This window comes from Oncorhynchus nerka, linkage group LG27, assembly GCF_034236695.1.
Source record: "Oncorhynchus nerka isolate Pitt River linkage group LG27, Oner_Uvic_2.0, whole genome shotgun sequence".
In the NCBI taxonomy this organism is placed as follows: Eukaryota; Metazoa; Chordata; class Actinopteri; order Salmoniformes; family Salmonidae; genus Oncorhynchus; species Oncorhynchus nerka.
This window is the reverse complement of record NC_088422.1, coordinates 12,975,377-12,998,127: the sequence shown is the minus strand read 5'-3', so window position 1 is coordinate 12,998,127 and position 22,751 is coordinate 12,975,377. Positions and strand designations below refer to the sequence as shown.

Sequence of the window (22,751 nt, the reverse complement as noted above, 5' to 3'; positions counted from 1 at the left end):
GATGTCCTCTACATGCAGACTGTATGATGTCCTACTACCTGTAGACTGGATGACGTCCTCTACGTGCAGACTGGATGATGTCCTCTACATGCAGACTGACTGTATGATGTCCTACTACCTGTAGACTGGATGACGTCCTCTATGTGCAGACTGGATGACGTCCTCTACATGCAGACTGTATGATGTCCTACTACCTGTAGACTGGATGACGTCCTCTACATGCAGACTGGATGACGTCCTCTACGTGCAGACTGGATGATGTCCTCTACGTGCAGACTGGATGACATCCTCTACATGCAGACTGGATGATGTCCTCTACATGCAGACTGGATGATGTCCTACTACCTGTAGACTGGATGATGTCCTCTACATGCAGACTGGATGATGTCCTACTACCTGCAGACTGGATGATGTCCTACTACATGTAGACTGGATGATGTCCTCTACATGCAGACTGGATGAGGTAGAATTGGTTACATTGTGGGAGGCAACTGTCTGCCTTGGGAGAATACCCATCGACCCCTTTTTCATTCTGTGTCTTCATGGGGGAAGAACACAGGCAAAGCCTTTTCTCCCACTGCTCTCTGCTCCGCTGAGATAGACAAACTCCTTAAGCTTGAACTCGCTGTGCAGGGCCAGCGTTTGAAGCTGGTTTCTCTTCCTGTTTGGCTGCGAGGCATGTAATAGTGAAGACGGTCTAAGAGAGAAGGAAGTGCTGGAGGAGATAGACAGAGGCCCAGGAGGCCAGCAGGTCATTTTTTTTATTTTTTTTTATTTCACCTTTATTTAAACCCGGTAGGCCAGTTGAGAACAAGTTTTCATTTACAACTGCATCCTGCGCAAGATAAAAGCAAAGCACTGCAACCCAAACAACATAGAGTTACACATGGGATAAACAAACGCACAGTCAATAACACAATAGAAAAAGCTATATACAGTGTATGCAAATGTACTAAGATTAGGGAGGTAAGGCAATACATAGGTCTCAGTGGCGAAATAATTACAATTTAGCATTAACACTGGAGTGATAGATGTGCAGAAGATGATACTGGGGTGCAAAGCAGCAAAAAATAAATAACAATATGGGGATTTAGTAGTTGGGTGGGCTATTTACAAATGGGCTGTGTACAGTGCAATGATCGGTAAGCTGCTCTGACAGCTGATGCTTAAAGTTAGAGAGGGAGATATAAGACTCCAGCTTCAGTGATTTTTGCAATTCGTTCCAGTCATTGGCAGCAGAGAACTGGAACGAAAGGCGGCCAAAGGAGGAGTTGGCTTTGAGGATGACCAGTGAAATATACCTGCTGGAGCGCGTGGGTGTTGCTATGGTGACCAGTGAGCTGAGATAAGGCGGGGCTTTACCTAGCAAAGACTTATAGATGACCTAGAGCCAGTGGGTTTGGCGACAAATATGAAGTGAGGGCCAGCCAACAGGAGCATACAGTTCGCAGTGGTGGTTAGTATATGGGGCCTTGGTGACAAAACAGATGGCACTGTGATAGACTACATCCAATTTGCTGAATAGAGTGTTGGAGGCTATTTTGTAAATGACATCGCCGAAGTCAAGGATCGGTAGGATAAAAAGTTTTACGAGGGTATGTTTAGCAGCATACGTGGAGGCTTTGTTGCGAAATAGGAAGCCAATTCTAGATTTCATTTTGGATTGCAGATGCTTAATGTGAGACTGGAAGGATAGTTTACAGTCTAACCACATACCTAGGTATTTGTAGTTGTCCACATATTCTAAGTCAGAGCCGTCCAGAGTAGTGATGTTGGACGGGCGGGCAGTGATCGGTTGAAGAGCATGCATTCGTTTTACTTGCATTTAAGAGCAGTTGGAGGCCACAGAAGGAGTGTTGTATGGCATTGAAACTCGTCTGGAGGTTTGTTAAAACAGTGTCCAAAGAAGGGCCGAAAGTATAAAGAATGCTGTCGTCTGCGTAGAGGTGGATCAGAGAATCACAAGCAGCAAGAGCGACATCATTGATATACAGTGGGGCAAAAAAGTATTTAGTCAGCCACCAATTGTGCAAGTTCTCCCACTTAAAAAGATGAGAGAGGCCTGTAATTTTCATCATAGGTACACTTCAACTATGACAGACAAAATTAAGAAAAAAAATCCAGAAAATCACATTGTAGGATTTTTAATGAATTTATTTGCAAATTATGGTGGAAAATAAGTAGTTGGTCAATTATAAAAGTTTATCTCAATACTTTGTTATATACCTTTTGTTGGCAATGACAGAGGTCAAATGTTTTCTGTAAGTCTTCACAAGGTTTTCACACACTGTTGCTGGTATTTTGGCCCATTCCTCCATGCAGATCTCCTCTAGAGCAGTGATGTTTTGGGGCTGTTGCTGGGCAACACAGACTTTCAACTCCCTCCAAAGATTTTCTATGGGGTTGAGATCTGGATACTGGCTAGGCCAATCCAGGACCTTGAAATACTTCTTACGAAGCCACTCCTTCGTTGCCCGGGCGGTGTGTTTGGGATCATTGTCATGCTGAAAGACCCAGCCACGTTTCATCTTCAATGCACTTGCTGATGGAGGAGGTTTTCATTCAAAATCTCACGATACATGGCCCCATTCATTCTTTCCTTTACACGGATCAGTCGTCCTGGTCCCTTTGCAGAAAAACAGCCCCAAAGCATGATGTTTCCACCCCCATGCTTCACAGTAGGTATGGTGTTCTTTGGATGCAACTCAGTATTCTTTGTCCTCCAAACACGACGAGTTGAGTTTTTACCAAAAAGTTATATTTTGGTTTCATCTGACCATATGACATTCTCCCAATCTTCTTCTGGATCATCCAAATGCTCTCTAGCATACTTCAGACAGACCTGGACATGTACTGGCTTAAGTAGGGGGACACGTCTGGCACTGCAGGATTTGAGTCCCTGGCGGTGTAGTGTGTTACTGATGGTAGGCTTTGTTACTTTAGTCCCAGCTCTCTGCAGGTCATTCACTAGGTCCCCCCGTGTGGTTCTGGGATTTTTGCTCACCGTTCTTGTGATCATTTTGACCCCACGGGTGAGATCTTGCGTGGGGCCCCAGATCGAGGGAGATTATCAGTGGTCTTGTATGTCTTCCATTTCCTAATAATTGCTCCCGCAGTTGATTTCTTCAAACCAAGCTGCTTACCTATTGCAGATTCAGTCTTCCCAGCCTGGTGCAGGTCTACAATTTAGTTTCTGGTGTCCTTTGACAGCTCGTTGGTCTTGGCCATAGTGGAGTTAGTAGTGTGACTGTTTGAGGTTGTGGACAGGTGTCTTTTATACTGATAACAAGTTCAAACGTGTGCCATTAATACAGGTAATGAGTGGAGGACAGAGGAGCCTCTTAAAGAAGAAGTTACAGGTCTGTGAGAGCCAGAAATCTTGCTTGTTTGTAGGTGACCAAATACTTATTTTCCACCACAATTGGCAAATAAATTCATAAAAAATTCTACAATGTCATTTTGTCTGTCATAGTTGAAGTGTACCTATGATGAAAGTTACAGGCCTCTCTCATCTTTTTAAGTGGGAGAACTTGCACAATTGTTGGCTGACTAAATACTTTTTTGCCCCACTGTATACAGAGAAAAAGTCGGCCCGAGAATTGAACCCTGTGGCACCCCTTTAGAGACTGCCAGAGGTCCTGACAACAGGCCCTCTCATTTGACACACTGAACTGTATCTGAGAAGTAGTTGGTGAACCAGGCGAGGCAGTCATTTGAGAAACCAAGGCTGTTGAGCCTGCCGGTAAGAATGCGGTGATTGACAGAGTCAAACACCTTGGCCAGGTCGATGAAGACGGCCGCACAGCACTGCCAGCAGGTAGTTGGGGAGTGGTGGAGCTGCAGAGCTCCAGTCTGGAGGCCCTGTGCACTGCAGTGCCCCGTGGGATGCCGTGTTAGCCAGGGAAGGCTCACAGATCATATTAATTTCCAAATGGCTTCTTTCAGACAGAATTAGAGCCACTCGTGATTGGATGATGCACCCCATATATGACCCTGATCATCATGCGTTTGTAAAGATTCAAATTGACAAACTACTGACTGGATGAAGTTGATGGTAAATGTATACGTATATGGAATGGTTTGAATAATGAAACACACACACGTAACAAAATCACACATTTAACAATGGACATTAGCTTGATTGGTACGTTCTGAGCAGGAAGACACAATGTATGGATCCAGTTGGAAGAGTGCAGGATCTGCACTGTATAGCAAGGGGCCTGACACACACGTTCACACTCACTGTCATTCATTTCAGATTTGTTTTCTCATTAAAAGGTTAGCTCATGGAAGACATTTTGATAGATTAGAATACTTTATTTATTAACAAAGTTATTTTAATTGACCAAGTTGAACTCTTGTTTTAATTTGTCCACATGATTCATTGAATAGGAAAATAATATCATCTGTATTATTTTGATTACGGTCAGAAATTATAATTATTCACCTTATTCAATAACAAACCACTATATTGCAATTGAATTACATTAGAATGAAATGAATGTTTGTTTAACTACCACATTGTTCACATACAGTGCATTCGGAAAGTATTCAGACCCCTTGACTTTTTCCACATTTTGTTACGTTACAGCCTTATTCTAAAATGTATTTTAAAAAAGGAATTCCCTCATCAATCTACACATAATACCCCATAATGACAAAAGCAAACACTTTAAATACTTTTTTTTGTGCTAATTTATTAAAAATTAAAAACTGAAATATTACATTTACATAATAATTCTGACACTTGACCCAGTACTTTTGTTGAAGCACCTCTGGCAGTGATTACAGCATTGAGTCTTTTTGGGTATGACGCTATGCTTGGCACACCTGTATTTGGGGAGTTTCTCCCATTCTTCTCTACACATCCTCTCAAGCTCTGTCAGGTTCTTATGTAAATGTGATATTTATTCATGTTTGAACTTTTTATAAATTAGCAAACATTCCCCAAAAAACTGTTTTTGCTTTGTCATTATGGGGTATTGTGTGTAGATTGTTCAGGAAATGTTTTTATTTAATCCATTTTAGAATAAGGCTGTATAGGTCTGAATAGTTTCCAAAGGCACTGTGCATTATAAGTCACTAGGTTACATTCTATTCAGAAAAGTACTAGCCAAATGCCAGATGGGCTGGTCCATTTTAGCCCAGTGGGCCAATCTAAATAGTTATTATCAGAATTATTTTTTTGCTAATAATGGGGTACTCAAGGAAAAATAAGGCCCGGTGTGATAGACATGCCTGGATTTCCCTGATTCTATTTCAGGAAAGCTCTGACGAAGACCAGAAGTCCGACACGTAAGCTTGAATAAAATAAAGTGATACTAGTAAGAGCAGGGTGCTAGTTTGTCTTTTCTTTGAAGTTACTGTAGAAACAGCCCTACATAGCAAGTTTCTAGTCTGTAAATGCAGTAAGCATAAACCACAGTGTGTAGGAAATGTCTATTACTCCACTGTAGAAACAGCCCTACATAGCAAGATTCTAGTCTGTAAATACAGTAAGCATAAACCACAGTGTGTAGGAAATGTATATTACTCCACTGTAGAAACAGCCCTACATAGCAAGTTTCTAGTCTGTAAATACAGTAAGCATAAACCACAGTGTGTAGGAAATGTATATTACTCCACTGTAGAAACAGCCCTACATAGCAAGATTCTAGTCTGTAAATACAGTAAGCATAAACCACAGTGTGTAGGAAATGTCTATTACTCCACTGTAGAAACAGCCCTACATAGCAAGATTCTAGTCTGTAAATAAGAGTGAACCACAGTGTGTAGGAAATGTATATTACTCCACTGTAGAAACAGCCCTACATAGCAAGATTCTAGTCTGTAAATACAGTAAGCATAAACCACAGTGTGTAGGAAATGTATATTACTCCACTGTAGAAACAGCCCTACATAGCAAGTTTCTAGTCTGTAAATACAGTAAGCATAAACCACAGTGTGTAGGAAATGTCTATTACTCCACTGTAGAAACAGCCCTACATAGCAAGTTTCTAGTCTGTAAATAAGAGTGAACCACAGTGTGTAGGAAATGTCTATTACTCCACTGTAGAAACAGCCCTACATAGCAAGTTTCTAGTCTGTAAATAAGAGTGAACCACAGTGTGTAGGAAATGTCTATTACTCCACTGTAGAAACAGCCCTACATAGCAAGTTTCTAGTCTGTAAATAAGAGTGAACCACAGTGTGTAGGAAATGTCTATTTTGGGTAAATCCATTAGAATACGATCACTTTTTGACAGCACCCCTTTTGATTTGAACAAAACCTTCCATACTTATGTACCCATTGTAGAAGTGCTCAGAAAGTGACTCTATGGACCCGAATGAAAAATCATTCAAGACAAAAGGTGCTCAAAATGTATCCATTTTGCATACCCCACCATACCATTTGACATCCATGTCTTCATCTCTGATAAATATGAAAGGTTGAGATTGATATAATTTGAAAGCTGACAAACAGGGTTGTCAAACTATTTTATAATTTTTTGTAAACATATATTTTTTAATAAAAAGTACGTAATTGTATTATTTTCCTTTAATGTCAATATAGGGTGGGTGTCATGTTTTGGGTTGATAAATGTACCAAACTGGTAAAACTATTGAGGTCCACATATCAGAGAATGTTAACTTGAATGGGAATTTCTGTTGTTTTACATTATACTGTCAATCCTCCATAGAAAAACTATTGAAATCATAGAAATATAGATACTAGAAGTATTACTAATACCTGCTGCCATCTTTGTGGTAGTAATTAGATTTACATTTCAATGGTGTACCAGATAAATTGCAGTGATCTGAAGGGATAGAAATAGGTTCATAGAATGGACCTATGATTTAAGTGACCTCCACCCTGTATTCGAGAGGATGTTGTGTCTCAACCGATGGTGGGGGACAACACAAACACCTCAGATGATGTAAAATAGGGTTTAAGCTACAACTTATTCGAATGTGAAAACGACCTTTTTAGATAATTGACGTTAAAGGTTAATTTTTTTTTTTTTTTTTAAATGTGCCAGAATTTATAAAATTGTTTGACAATGTTTATCTTCTCCAGAGAGGAAGACATGGATGTCTCGTGATATAGTGGAGTTTGCAAAAGGGGTCAACTTTGAACCTTGATCTCCTGAATGTTTTGGCATTAAGTCCAAAAAGTGATTTTCTGACCACTTCTCCCAAGGGCGAAAATCTAAAGGGACGCTGTCAAATAGTGATTGGATTCAAATGGATTTACCCTTTTATAATTGGAGTTAGCAATTAAAACCAGCTTGGTAGACAGGTGGGAAATCAGAGAGTGAATTCTTCGTACTATAAAGATCAGGCGGAATTGACTGCCGAGTGTATTATGGCTGTGGCGCCGCTGAGGCTGACCACAGAAAAAACAGAGCAACGACATCCCCTGGACCACCTGTGCCCTGTCTGTGGCTATGCTCTGCTGTTTTATCATATTTAACCTTTATTTAACTAGGAAAGTCAGTTAAGAACAAATTCTTATTTCCAATGACGGCCTACCCCGGCCAAACCCTAACCCGGACAACTCTGGACCAATTATGCGCCGCCCCATGGGACTCCCAATCACTGCCGCTTGTGATACAGCCTCTAGCACTGAGATGCCATGCCTTAGACCGCTGCCCCACTCGGGAGTTGTGCACTCGGGATTTGTGGAGCTGTGCAATGCCTCCCCACAGAAAAAAAATAATGGCTTCCTCTGGGACTGTCTCTGTGAGAATCAAGTAGAGGATCGTCTCAAGTTTTCTTCGTTCTCTACACATAGTGAGGCGAAGATGCACATTTCTGAGGTAGCAGAGGTAGCTAGTTCTTCTGTGTAGACTATAGAGACCCTGTTGCATACTCCATTGAATCAATAAGTCTTGTTTTCCAATGAATTAATCTCTTGGTTGTCCCGTGTTAGTGGCTCTTAAACTTGTTGGTCCAAAAAATATAAAACAAATATTATAAATACAATTATAAACTGGGTGGTTCGAGCCCTGAATGCTGATTGGCTGAAAGCCATGGTATATCAGACCGTATAGCACAGGTATGACAAAATATGTATTTTTACTGCTCTAATTACATTGGTAACCAGTTTACAATAGCTATAAGGCACCTCAGGGTTTGTGGTATATGGCCAATATACCATGGCTAAGGGCTGTATCCAGTAACTCCGCATTGCATCGTACAGAAGAACAGCCCTTAACCGTGGTATATTGGCCATATACCACACCCCCTCGGGCCTTATTGGTTAGTTTGAGGATAGAGCATGTTAAGATGACATTCAATACATCTTCACTTGTACATTTTGTGATTGTGTTACTTGTGTGATAATTGGGCTATGAATAGGAGCTATGTGCAATGGTCAGGTCACTCTGAGGAAGACGTCAGCTTGATGTCGAAATGTCAGTAACCTTTTCGCGTCCTGTACAACAGCGGATGCTGCTGAGAGGAGGCCGGCTCATAATAATGGCTGGAATGGAGTCAATGGAATGGTATCCATGTGGTTGATACCATCCCATTGACTCCATTCCAGACATTACTATGAGCTGTCCTCTCCTCAGCAGCCTCCACTACTGTACAATGGATTAAAGTGAGCAAAAATAAATCGCTCTGCCATTTTTTTTTTGAGTGCTCCAACTTATTTCTACCTCGAATGAGTTTTTCTTCTCATGCCATTCTGCTGATTTGTATCATTGCCGTTGAGCACCCCTCCTTTCCTCTGGTTGCTGAAACGTGAAAGCCCACCTGAACCAGGGTGTAAAGGATGTAAAGGATGATTCTGGCCCAGTGGAAGTGAGATTTGTGGAGAGAGTGGATCCTTGCAGTTTGGCTGAAGAGTGGAGGACAGTGATAAAGAAAGATGGAACAAAAAGGGCTGAAGTTGTTAATGAATATAGGTTTTTGGTTGGCATAAGGTTCACTAACAATAATGCTTTCTGGTAGATCCGTTTGAACTATCAAGTATGGTGAGGGATGCATTGGGAAAGGTGGAGTTGGTCAGAGTGAGCAGAAGTAGCTTCTTTTTTTTCTGTGTGTCAAAAGAGCAGAAGGATGAGGCATTAAGGATCGACACAACTATCGACTTATGAAGTGGAGAGTTTGGATTTTTGTAGCAGAGCACCTTTAAAAGGTGTCATCTCTGGTGATGTGTTGGATGTGGCGGCCTCGTGGTTTATGAGCAGCATACCAGGAGACTTTGGAACTCGCCGGCTGAACCGTGTAGTGGGAAAAGAAGAGAGCCTGTGCGTATTATTGATGTTTGACTTTGAGTATCTCCCTTCAATGGTGAAGATGGGGTTTGTTAGATATGCGGTGAGAGATTTTGTGTTCAAGCCGTTGTTTTGCTGGAATTGCAAAAGGTCTGGACATTTATCAAGTGTGTGCTGAAGGAATGCTGTTGATGAATCTGAGGCTGTACGATGTTGTAATTGTGAGGGCAACCATGTTCCCAATTCGCCGGAGTGCCCGGTTAGTGTAAAGAAGTATGAGGTGGCAAGGGTCAGGACTATAGAGCAAGTCTCCTACACAGAGGCACGTGAGATAGTTGAAGGAGCTGAAGATATGGCGGCACATGCTTTTCAGACTGTGAAGATTCAGTGTTGTTCAACAGTTGAGGGAGACTGATATACTGATTGTGAAGAAGGTGGATTTGATGGTGTTTATCGTGTGATTTAATTGTACTGCGCAAACGAAAAGAATGTTGAAGAAACTGGACAAAAGTATCTGTGGCTGAAAGGTTTTTGGATTTCCATGACTTCACTTCCAAAACATTGCAAAGAATACTGTCTGAAGATGGTCTTCCTTCTCAGGCCCCAGAGCCTGTAGGGATGGGCATTGGCAGTTGAATCTGAATAAAGGAGTACATTGAGTTTAGTTGTATTTAAAAATATATATTTTTGTTATTATTTGGGCTGATATACACCTATAGCAGTTGTTTGTGGACCACAATAATATCAAAGAAGACCCCTTACAGTGTGTCGCACCACTACACCAATAGGGATACTCTGCCAGAAGACATGCTATATGCTCTGCAGGGAAGGTGTTTTTTAACATTTTTATAACCTTTTAGCATGTACTGTATTTTAACCTCTTAAAACCAATCTGTTTAATAAATACGTATTGAATTTTGAGTTTTTATCAGTCAAGCTTTTATTTGAACCGATTTATGTGCGTGGGGCCAACTCCGTCACAGAGCAATTACATTTTTGTTCAACGGAATTCTGAGCTCTGCTGTCCAGTGTCCTGCTAGAGATGAGTTCTGTTGTTAAAGGTTGGCTGTCCACCCTCTGGGTAGGGTCCACCAATTAAATCATTGTAATGTTAATGAAGTCATTTGTGGAGTTGTGTGAGTAGAATTGATGAGGATGCTCTTGCCAGTAATAAGATATTGCCCCACACAATGGTGGGGGTCCACAAAATAAGTGTCTTCATTAATAAGATAAACTGATGCTGCTCATTTTGAAATAACTGAAATAATACAAATAAATAATTATTTTTGCACTAACAGTAGTTGACGCATCCAATTCATCAGCATTTTCTCATTATTTCCTTGAAATCCAATTTTGTTTTGAAACGGGCAACATTTTGAACACATTGATGGCTGTGTAACTTGGAAAGAATAGCTTCTAGTTGCATTTTCATCAAACAATCAGACTGTTGTCATAATTGCAATATGTATGTCTATAGTACCTAATATGTTAATTTCTGAAACCTTTTTAACCATATGAAATGACATGACTTGGGATGGACACTCCTCATCTACTGTGGTGGTAGGATTTTGAAACAAGGATCAGACAGCCCAGCCAGCAGACACCCCCCTCTGTCTTGTCTCCAGAGTTGTGAGCGTGTGATGGGAGCTAATTCATACTGTTGGAACTTGACAGTTGTGCTGCTTTCTTCAGTCCGATAGATGTTTTTGGGTCTGAAACCCCAAAACTCTTTGCTGTCTGCATGTGTACTCCGTTTCCCAATGGAAGGGTTGGAGTCATTGGAGATGTCGATGACTTTGTCCAGTGTGATTTACAAGCTCGGAGTAGTAGTAGCCACAGTAACGGGTTTACCAAGGCTAAGGGTTATTTCAATTCTCTAATAGTATACAGGCAGTCCTTTTGTTAGGTGTTGTCTTCTAAATAAACATGACTTGTGAGGTGTCCCCTGAAAGAGCACGCCCCATATACTGTTGTATACAATCCATTACCACTTTGGCCTATGCAGCATGTTGGGTCATGTTCCAATTACTTTGAATGTGTATGCTTAGGTGTCCCTAGAGAGCCTGTGTGGAAAGGGAAAGTTGTCCTGTTGCAATGTTTATGGTAATCCCCCTCTCTATATGAGCACGTTGGCAAACACTGCAGGCAGGCAGCACACAGGGCCTTCCCGGAGCCGTCAGCCCACACAGAGGGGCCACTACACGGTCCTGCACCGTCAGCATGACATCTGTGTTGATTGAACCACTGCGCCACATTGACTTTCCAGCCCGTGTTTAGAGAATTGTCGGGGCAGGACACTATTGATTTGAACCCACTACCCTGCAGTGAGCGTTCCCTGAGCGTTCCCTGAGCGTTCCCTGAGCGTTCCCTGAGCGTTCCTCCATCGAGTAATGAGGTTTATGTAAACACAGACATACTGTAAATATAACCGGAGGAGACGATTCACACAACAACTCATGAAAACACAATGGAGGCTGGGAGTTTTAAAAATCCTATTTTACTAAACTGGCATCTGGCGCGTGGAATTATGCAGGGCTTTCATCACTGTTAGTCCCCAGAGGTCTCTGCGGTGAGGAGACCGGGCCAGAGGTCTCTGCGGTGAGGAGACCGGGCCACAGGTCTCTACGGTGAGGAGACCGGGCCAGAGGTCTCTGCGGTGAGGAGACCGGGCCAGAGGTCTCTGCAGTGAGGAGACCGGGCCAGGGGTCTCTGCGGTGAGGAGACCGGGCCAGAGGTCTCTACGGTGAGGAGACCGGGCCAGAGGTCTCTGCGGTGAGGAGACCGGGCCAGAGGTCTCTGCGGTGAGGAGACCGGGCCAGAGGTCTCTGCGGTGAGGAGACCGGGCCAGAGGTCTCTACGGTGAGGAGACCGGGCCAGAGGTCTCTGCGGTGAGGAGACCGGGCCAGAGGTCTCTGCGGTGAGGAGACCGGGCCAGGGGTCTCTGCGGTGAGGAGACCGGGCCAGAGGTCTCTGCGGTGAGGAGACCGGGCCAGAGGTCTCTGCGGTGAGGAGACAGGGCCAGGGATCTCTGCGATGAGGAGACCGGGCCAGAGGTCTCTGCGGTGAGGAGACCAGGCCAGAGGTCTCTGCGGTGAGGAGACTGGGCAGACATCACACTCCAATTCCCTATGTTGTGAATGCAACAGGATCTCACTAAAAGGAGAGCTTGACTGTGTAGCCTCTGGAAACATTATCCCCTACCACCATCCACCTTGGGCTCATCTGTGTGGCCTATTGTGTTTCTGTTGTTAACACGTGGGGAATGGTGTTGTGGGTCCTTGTTGTTAACAAGTGGGGAATGGTGTTGTGGGTCCTTGTTAACAAGTGGGGAATGGTGTTGTGGGTCCTTGTTGTTAACAAGTGGGGAATGGTGTTGTGGGTCCTTGTTGTTAACAAGTGGGGAATGGTGTTGTGGGTCCTTGTTGTTAACAAGTGGGGAATGGTGTTACGGGTCCTTGTTGTTAACAAGTGGGGAATGGTGTTACGGGTCCTTGTTAACAAGTGGGGAATGGTGTTACGGGTCCTTGTTGTTAACAAGTGGGGAATGGTGTTACGGGTCCTTGTTGTTAACAAGTGGGGAATGGTGTTACGGGTCCTTGTTAACAAGTGGGGAATGGTGTTGTGGGTCCTTGTTGTTAACAAGTGGGGAATGGTGTTACGGGTCCTTGTTGTTAACAAGTGGGGAATGGTGTTGTGGGTCCTTGTTGTTAACAAGTGGGGAATGGTGTTACGGGTCCTTGTTAACAAGTGGGGAATGGTGTTGTGGGTCCTTGTTGTTAACACGTGGGGAATGGTGTTGTGGGTCCTTGTTGTTAACAAGTGGGGAATGGTGTTGTGGGTCCTTGTTAACAAGTGGGGAATGGTGTTGTGGGTCCTTGTTAACAAGTGGGGAATGGTGTTGTGGGTCCTTGTTAACAAGTGGGGAATGGTGTTGTGGGTCCTTGTTGTTAACAAGTGGGGAATGGTGTTGTGGGTCCTTGTTGTTAACAAGTGGGGAATGGTGTTGTGGGTCCTTGTTAACAAGTGGGGAATGGTGTTGTGGGTCCTTGTTGTTAACAAGTGGGGAATGGTGTTGTGGGTCCTTGTTAACAAGTGGGGAATGGTGTTGTGGGTCCTTGTTGTTAACAAGTGGGGAATGGTGTTGTGGGTCCTTGTTGTTAACAAGTGGGGAATGGTGTTGTGGGTCCTTGTTGTTAACAATTGGGGAATGGTGTTGTGGGTCCTTGTTAACAAGTGGGGAATGGTGTTACGGGTCCTTGTTGTTAACAAGTGGGGAATGGTGTTGTGGGTCCTTGTGTTGTTAACGAGGAAGCCAACGGGTTTGAAGGAGAAGGGCTGAGTGGAGGTGTGACTCCCAGCTAATCCTACAGCAGAACCATGTCAACTCACTGGTCTCACTCATCCTACAGCAGAACCATGTCAACTCACTGGTCTCACTCATCCTACAGCAGAACCATGTCAACTGACTGGTCTCACTCATCCTACAGCAGTACCATGTCAACTCACTGGTCTCACTCATCCTACAGCAGAACCATGTCAACTCACTGGTCTCACTCATCCTACAGCAGAACCATGTCAACTCACTGGTCTCACTCATCCTACAGCAGTACCATGTCAACTCACTGGTCTCACTCATCCTACAGCAGAACCATGTCAACTCACTGGTCTCACTCATCCTACAGCAGAACCATATCAACTCACTGGTCTCACTCATCCTACAGCAGAACCATGTCAACTCACTGGTCTCACTCATCCTACAGCAGAACCATGTCAACTCACTGGTCTCACTCATCCTACAGCAGAACCATGTCAACTCACTGGTCTCACTCATCCTACAGCAGAACCAGTCAACCACTGGTCTCACTCATCCTACAGCAGAACTCACTGGTCTCACTCATCCTACAGCAGAACCATGTCAACTCACTGGTCTCACTCATCCTACAGCAGAACCATGTCAACTCACTGGTCTCACTCATCCTACAGCAGAACCATGTCAACTCACTGGTCTCACTCATCCTACAGCAGTACCATGTCAACTCACTGGTCTCACTCATCCTACAGCAGAACCATGTCAACTCACTGGTCTCACTCATCCTACAGCAGAACCATGTCAACTCACTGGTCTCACTCATCCTACAGCAGAACCATGTCAACTCACTGGTCTCACTCATCCTACAGCAGAACCATGTCAACTCACTGGTCTCACTCATCCTACAGCAGAACCATGTCAACTCACTGGTCTCACTCATCCTACAGCAGAACCATGTCAACTCACTGGTCTCACTCATCCTACAGCAGAACCATGTCAACTCACTGGTCTCACTCATCCTACAGCAGAACCATGTCAACTCACTGGTCTCACTCATCCTACAGCAGAACCATGTCAACTCACTGGTCTCACTCATCCTACAGCAGAACCATGTCAACTCACTGGTCTCACTCATCCTACAGCAGAACCATGTCAACTCATGGTCTCACTCATCCTACAGCAGAACTCACTGGTCTCAACTCACTGGTCTCACTCATCCTACAGCAGAACCATGTCAACTCACTGGTCTCACTCATCCTCCAGCAGAACCATGTCAACTCACTGGTCTCACTCATCCTACAGCAGAACCATGTCAACTCACTGGTCTCACTCATCCTACAGCAGAACCATGTCAACTCACTGGTCTCACTCATCCTGATGGGAAATGATGTAAATATATCACTAGCCACTTTAAACAATGCTACCTTATATAATGTTACTTACCCTACATTATTCATCTCATATGCATACTTATATACTGTACTCTATATCATCGACTGCATCCTTATGTAATACATATATCACTAGCCACTTTAACTATGCCACTTTGTTTACTTTGTTTACATACTCATCTCATATGTATATACTGTACTCGATACCATCTAATGTATGCTGCCCTGTACCATCACTCATTCATATATCCTTATGTACATATTCTTTATCCCCTTACACTGTGTATAAGACAGTAGTTTTGGAATTGTTAGTTAGATTACTTGTTGGTTATTACTGCATTGTCGGAACTAGAAGCACAAGCATTTCGCTACACTCGCATTAACATCTGCTAACCATGTGTATGTGACAAATAAAATTTGATTTGATTTGATTTGATTTCCTACAGCAGTACCATGTCAACTCACTGGTCTCACTCATCCTACAGCAGTACCATGTCAACTCACTGGTCTCACTCATCCTACAGCAGAACCATGTCAACTCACTGGTCTCACTCATCCTACAGCAGAACCATGTCAACTCATTGGTCTCACTCATCCTACAGCAGTACCATGTCAACTCACTGGTCTCACTCATCCTACAGCAGTACCATGTCAACTCACTGGTCTCACTCATCCTACAGCAGTACCATATCAACTCACTGGTCTCACTCATCCTACAGCAGAACCATGTCAACTCACTGGTCTCACTCATCCTACTGCAGTACCATGTCAACTCACTGGTCTCACTCATCCTACAGCAGTACCATATAAACTCACTGGTCTCACTCATCCTACAGCAGTACCATGTCAACTCACTGGTCTCACTCATCCTACAGCAGTACCATGTCAACTCACTGGTCTCACTCATCCTACAGCAGTACCATATAAACTCACTGGTCTCACTCATCCTACAGCAGTACCATGTCAACTCACTGGTCTCACTCATCCTACAGCAGTACCATGTCAACTCACTGGTCTCACTCATCCTACAGCAGTACCATGTCAACTCACTGGTCTCACTCATCCTACAGCAGTACCATGTCAACTCACTGGTATCACTCATCCTACAGCAGAACCATGTCAACTCACTGGTCTCACTCATCCTACAGCAGTACCATGTCAACTCACTGGTCTCACTCATCCTACAGCAGTACCATGTCAACTCACTGGTCTCACTGTGTGGTTCTGGTTCAACAACCTGGTCCAGCACCATAATGTCAACACCCCCAGCTCCATGCTTACGCTAATACTACTGTACCCTTCCCCTGTACACCCTTCCCAGCCTGCCCAGCCTTGTACACCACACAGTTGGGAGACCTAGTTAATCTGGTCAACAAGGGTGTCTGGTTGTACTAGGAAGTGTTCAACTTGATCTGATAAAGGAGATGAGATATGGCGAGACTTTTTCCCAATGTAGAAATGTCAAGAGGAGACGACGATACGTGGGGAACAAAAGGGACTGTTTCAGTGTAGAGAGCGAGGCATTATGGGATGCTAATAGTGCCATTCTTTAGCCTCTGAATGCAGCACAGGAGAAGTCAGACACAGTCGCACATTTATTGCCAGAGGAATTGAGCCCTTATCTGTCCCTCTGAAGATAAGGGGATGCTCTCTCTCTCTCTCTCTCTCTCTCTCTCTCTCTCTCTCTCTCTCTCTCTCTCTCTCTCTCTCTCTCTTCACCCTCCCTCTACCTCAGCGGGACCATGTTCACCTGTTCGGGGGGGAGCAACAATGTGCATTTTGAAAGTCAGCTTGCATAACTGCATGTAGTGATTTTCCTCCACACCCAACACTACTAGGTCTTGTTCTGTGGCACGTACAGACAGACAGCATTGTTCTACAGGTTACAGACCAGACAGCTCCTACTCAGGTGGTGAAAAGTCGGTCTTCTATAGACTGAGGGAAGGCAGGGATAAGGCAGCAGGTTCTCCTGATTGACATGTCCGCCCAACACTTACTTTTATTGAGCTCTTCCTCGTATTATGCACAGTTTAAAGGTTCTCGTAAGCGGGGGGGGGGGGGGGGGGGTGTTTGTTTTCCCCTGCACGCTCAGCGGACACTCATCCCTACTGGTGTCTGGGAGGAGGGGGAGGTAAAGGACAGCGAGGGTCACAGGGTGAGACGTGTTGATGCAGTTGGCCCTGGCGTTATTGGCTCCCTCGCTACCTGCCTCGCTGATCACTGGTCCGATAATGTTTTATCCATTAGACATGCTATAGTTACCAGGGATTTCTTGTAGTAAATGCTTTTCATCTAAGGTGAAGAAGAACTACCTGTTCTAGTATATTGAAAGAGTTATTAATTTATTTTTTTGTGAACAAGGCACTATAGCACTACCTGCAGGCAGAAGACTCATGAAAAGGTTCTAACCAAAGTTGCATAAAGGAGCTATGTTAAATTCACACACAACACACACATTCCCTTTCAGTGTTTGTTTTTCATCTCATAGGAATATTATGTTGGGGAGGGGAAACACATTTACACATGACAGACACAAGGGGAATGCATTTGCAGCCTGATGTATTAAACTGTCAGAAAGAATGTCAGTGAAATATGGTGGCTTTGAGAGGGGACTTAAACCCTCATAACATATGATACCATATCCAGCTAAAATATCCAGCTTCTTGGTAGATTATTACTGTAAACCCAACAATGGTGGGATTATTCGGTGCTTGTGAGACAGAGCAAGAGAGAGGTTTAACAAGTATTTTGGAAATAATGTATGACGCTTAGGTTACACTTGCTTGCTTTGAGGCAATGTGGTACATAAAATGGATTTAAAGTGGCCTCTGCTCTATAGGCCTTCTGCTCTATAGGCCTTCATGTGTTCTAAAAAGATGTAACTAGGCAAATCAGTTAAGAACAAATTTTTATTTACAATGACAGCCTAGGAACGGTGGGTTAACTGCCTTGTTCAGGGGCAGAACGACAGATTTTTACCTTTTCAGCTCAGGGATTCGATCTAGCAACCTTTCGGCCCAACTGGCCCAACGCTCCAACCCCTAGGCTACCTGTCGTCCCGTATCGACCTCATCGTATCCAGACCCGGTCCGATTTGAGTGAGGGAAGCAGCAGAAAAGTCCATTTTCAAGCTACTTTAGAGTTGACAAAGTGCAAATTGACGCTCTATCAGGGGCCGTGCTGTGTGTGTAGGCTACTGTGAGAGGAGGTAGACAGAGGTGACGCTCTAGCAGGGCCATACTGTGTGTGTAGGCTACTGTGTGTGTAAGCAAGTGACACTGTGAGCAGGGAGGAGGGAAGGAGAGACCAAGCTGACTCGTGCTACAGTAGACTAATAGCTGCCCTAGCTAGGTTATTTATCATCCAATATGATTACATAGTGCCTGTCCTGACTGCATCAAACCGGGAGAAGCTAGTTAAGCTAGCTAGGCTAATCGAGGCATGCACGTTCTTGCCCTACACAGCTACAAACAACAACAATAACTCTTTTCAGAATATGATGTAGCAGGCTACCTGTTGGCTCTTGGTTGTTGTAGCCTATCTTTCTTCCTTTAACTTCCATTGATTAGATATCCCCTAGCTTTTGCCACACATGGAGGTTCTATGACTGTAGTCCATTGCCGCTTTGATATCTTATGAGTGGCTAACAACAAGCTACATGCACCACTCTAGTGAAAAGCAAAAGCAGCAGCATAAATAATACAATATATATCTCTTCTGTCTCCTCTCTCTTCTGTCTCCCCTCTCTCTTCTGTCTCCTCTGTCTCCCCTCTCTCTTCTGTCTCCTCTCTCTCTTCTGGCTCCTCTCTCTTCTGTCTCCCTCTCTCTTCTGTCTCCTCTGGCTCCCCTCTCTCTTCTGTCCCCTCTCTCTCTTCTGTCTCCTCTCTCTCTTCTGTCTCCTCTCTCTCCTCTGTCTCTTCTGTCTCCTTTCTCTCCTCTGTCTCCTCTGTCTCTTCTGTCTCCTCTCTCTCTTCTGTCTCCTCTCTCTCTCTCTCCTCTGTCTCTTCTGTCTCCTATCTCTCTTCTGTCTCCTCTGTCTCCTCTGTCTCCTCTCTCTCTACTGTCTCTTCTGTCTCCTCTCTCTCTTCTGTCTCCTCTGTCTCCCCTCTCTCTTCTGTCTCTTCTGTCTCCTCTCTCTCCTCTGCCTCTTCTGTCTCCTCTCTCTCCTCTGTCTCTTCTGTCTCCTTTCTCTCCTCTGTCTCCTCTGTCTCTTCTGTCTCCTCTCTCTCTTCTGTCTCCTCTCTCTCTCTCTCCTCTGTCTCTTCTGTCTCCTCTCTCTCTTCTGTCTCCTATCTCTCTTCTGTCTCCTCTGTCTCCTCTGTCTCCTCTCTCTCTACTGTCTCTTCTGTCTCCTCTCTCTCTTCTGTCTCCCCTCTCTCTTCTGTCTCTTCTGTCTCCTCTGTCTCCTCTCTCTCTACTGTCTCTTCTGTCTCCTCTCTCTCTTCTGTCTCCCCTGTCTCCTCTCTCTCTTCTGTCTCCTCTCTCTCTTCTGTCTCCTCTCTCTCTTCTGTCTCCTCTGTCTCCTCTCTTTCTTCTGTCTCCTCTTTCTCTTCTGGATCCTCTCTCTCTTCTGTCTCTCTCTCTTCTGTCTCCTCTCTCTCTTCTGTCTCCTCTGTCTTCTCTCTTCCTTCTGTCTCCTCTTTCTCTTCTGGCTCCTCTGTTTCCTCGCTCTTTTGTCTCCTGTCTCCTCTCTCTACTCTTTCTCCGCTCTCTCCTCACTCTCCTCTCTCCTCTGTCTCCTTGCTCTCCTCTGTTGTCTTTGAAGAGGTAAATCTTTCTCCTCTTTGCCTTGTGTTTGTCTACAGGGAGGCTAGTATGGTTTGATCTGAGTCGCAGGAATGTTTTATTGCAACAACAACAACAAAAACAGGCGAGAAACAAGATCTGGGGTAAATGAGTGATCCCAATAAAAAGCGAAGATGTGAAAAGCGTGAGATAAAATGTTGAATTCTGGGTCAGTTAAGTGTCTCAGTGTAGGAGTGCTGATCTAGGATCAGTGTTTCCTTTTAGAACACAATATGAATAAGATTACCTGATCCTAGATCAGCACTTCTACTTTTCCTTCAGCTCCTTCTGCTCCCCAGGCAGTTTCTGTTGACAGAATCCTGACGACCCTGACAACCTTACTGAATAAAGAAAATGGCCCAAATTGAACCCTGTTCCCTACATAGTGCACTACTTTTGACCAGGGCACAAAAATAGTCCAATGACTATTCAGAGCACCATTATGAATAGTAAGAGTAGATCATTGACGGTCCTGCACTTGTTTCTCTTCACAGACAGTAACAGTATGTCAATTGTGATAACTGCAAATCTTGAGATGGTGGGAAACAGTTGATCGTCACGATTGACTGTGGCATCAAGCTGCTGGAATGATGCTTGTGTGGTGTGTTTGTTTGGTGTCATCATTCTAAGCCATAGTATGATATAATAATATTCACTTTTTATCCCAATGCGACTTACCATTATGCGTTCATACATTTTCTTATAGTTGGCCCCAGGAGGATTCGAAGCCACAACCCTGCACCATACACCATCCTCTACCACCTGATCCACAGAGGACCGTCGTGTTAACATATCACTAATTAACTGTACTTCCTGCTTGTCTTCTAGCTGGCCACCTGGGACCCAGTGCACGGCCTCAACGGAACGCTGACAGACAGGAAGCTGGAGAACAACATGAGGGGCGTAGTTCTGCGAGTGGTCACTGTCCTGGTGAGTGCTGTACTGTTCACCCTGTATCGGAGTAGGGTGAAGTTGCCCCTAGACGCTGACTTCAGCCCAGAGCTGTCTGTATCCGCCATGGGCCTGTATGTACACTGCTGTTTAATAGACTTGGCATCATAAAGATATCACTTGTAATTAGTCCTGGTGCGTCGACAATGTTCAACACTCCCACATATAAGTCGGCGTGTCTGTTCACGGACAGCAAGTGGACAACGGGCGCTTCATTAAAAGCAATTTCAGAAGTTGAATTGAGCTCCATTATATTGAGGTTCAAGTTTTTCTATCTTGCCTCCAGCGCCGATTTGAGCGAGTCCCCAGAGTGGTTAAAGATTCAGAGCATTAAGTTCTTCATATCGCAGCTTTCAAGTCTGGGGGGGAAGAAAGAGATGATTCTACCACTCTTTCTTTTTATTTTCATCCCTGTCAAAATGCACATGGAGTCTGGAGTCTGTTTTCTCAGAAATGGTGTGTAGGAAAAGGGTTGGGTGGTGTGTGCGTGTGAGTTTGTGCATGCATGTCTGTGTGTGTGTGTTTTCCCAGAGGCACAAGGGAAAAGAATGCAGTATTCACTGACAAATCCCTTTGTCTCAATCTTTCTCTCTCGTGCGCTCTCTCTTTCTCTTTCTTTCTCTCTCTCTCTCTTTCTCTTTCTTTCTCTCTCTCTCTCTCTCTCTCTCTCTCTCTCTCTCTCTCTCTCTCTCTCTCTCTCTTTTCAATTTCAGGGCTTTATTGACATGGGAAACATATGTTAACATTGCCAAAGCAAGTGAAGTAGATAATAAACAGTAAAAATTAACAGTAAACATTACACTCCCAAAAGTTCCAAAATAATAAAGATATTTAAAATGTCATTATGTGCAAATAGTTAAAGTACGAAAGGGAAAACAAACATCAATATGGGTTGTATTTACAATGGTGTTTGTTCTTCACTGGTTGCCCTTTTCTTGTGGCAACAGGTCACACACACTGTTGTGATGGCACACTGTGGTATTTCACCTTGTAGATATGGGAGTTTATCAAAATTGGGTTTGTTTTCCTTTCTCAATAGCGAGTCTATGCTCACTGAGTCAAAGATTTCCTTACGTTTGGGTCAGTCACAGTGGTCAGGTATTCTGCCACTGTGTACACTCTGTTTAAGGCCAAATAGCATTCTAGTTTGCTCAATTTCTTTGTTAATTCTTTACAATGTGTCAAGTAAATATCTTTTTTGTTTTCTCATGATTTGGTTGGGTCTAATTTTGTTGCTTTTCTGGGACTCAGTGGGGTTTGTTTGTGTTTGTGAACAGAGTCCCAGGACCAGCTTTGTTTGGGGACTATTCTCCAGGTTCATCTCTCTGTAGGTGATGGCTTTTTATGGACAGTTTGGGATCTCTTCCTTTTAGGTGGTTGTAGAATTTAACGTCTTTTTTCTGGATTTGGATCATTTTGGGGTATCGGCCTAATTCTGCTCTACATTATTTGGTGTTCTACGTTGTACCTGGATGATATTTTAGCATAATTCTGTGTGCAGAGTCTCAATTAGCTGTTTGTTCCATTTGGTGAATTATTGGTTGGTGAGAGGACCCCAGACCTCACAACCATAAAGAGCAATGGGTTCTAGAACTCATTCACGTATTTTTAGCGTGATCCTAATTGGTGTGTCGAGTTTTTAAGTTCCTTTCGATGGCATAGAATGCCCTTCTTGCCTTGTCTCTCAGATCATTCACAGCTTTGTTGAATTTAACTGTGGCACTGATGTTTAGGCCAATGTATGTATCATTTTTTGTGTGCTCTAGGGCAACGGTGTGTAGATGGAATTTGTATTTGTGGTCCTGGCAACTGGACATTTTTTTTGGAACACCATTATTTTACTGAGATTTACTGTCAGGACCCAGGTCCTACAGAATCTGTGCAGAAGATTTAGGTCCTAAAAGCACCAGATCATCAGCAAACAGTAGACATCTGACTTTAGATTCTAGTAGAGTGAGGCCGGGTGCTAAAGACTGTTCTAGTGCCCTCGCCATTTTGTTGATACAGTCGTATGAACATTTTTGGGCACCCCTGACAATTTTCATTTATAAATAATTGATTGTTTGGATCAGCAATTTAATTTTGATCTATCAAATAACTGATGGACGCAGT

General features: G+C 43.9%; 1 protein-coding gene across 1 annotated transcript in view; it reads left to right on the top strand.

The window, feature by feature from the left end:
* The window catches only part of LOC115111156 (glutamate receptor ionotropic, delta-2-like), a 209,404-nt gene that overhangs the window by 33,892 nt on the left and 152,761 nt on the right, over positions 1-22,751 (top strand). The window contains exon 4 of the mRNA XM_065011130.1: positions 20,517-20,618. Within this exon, the coding sequence (XP_064867202.1) occupies positions 20,517-20,618 (102 nt within the window). The remainder of the gene's footprint in view (positions 1-20,516; positions 20,619-22,751) is intronic.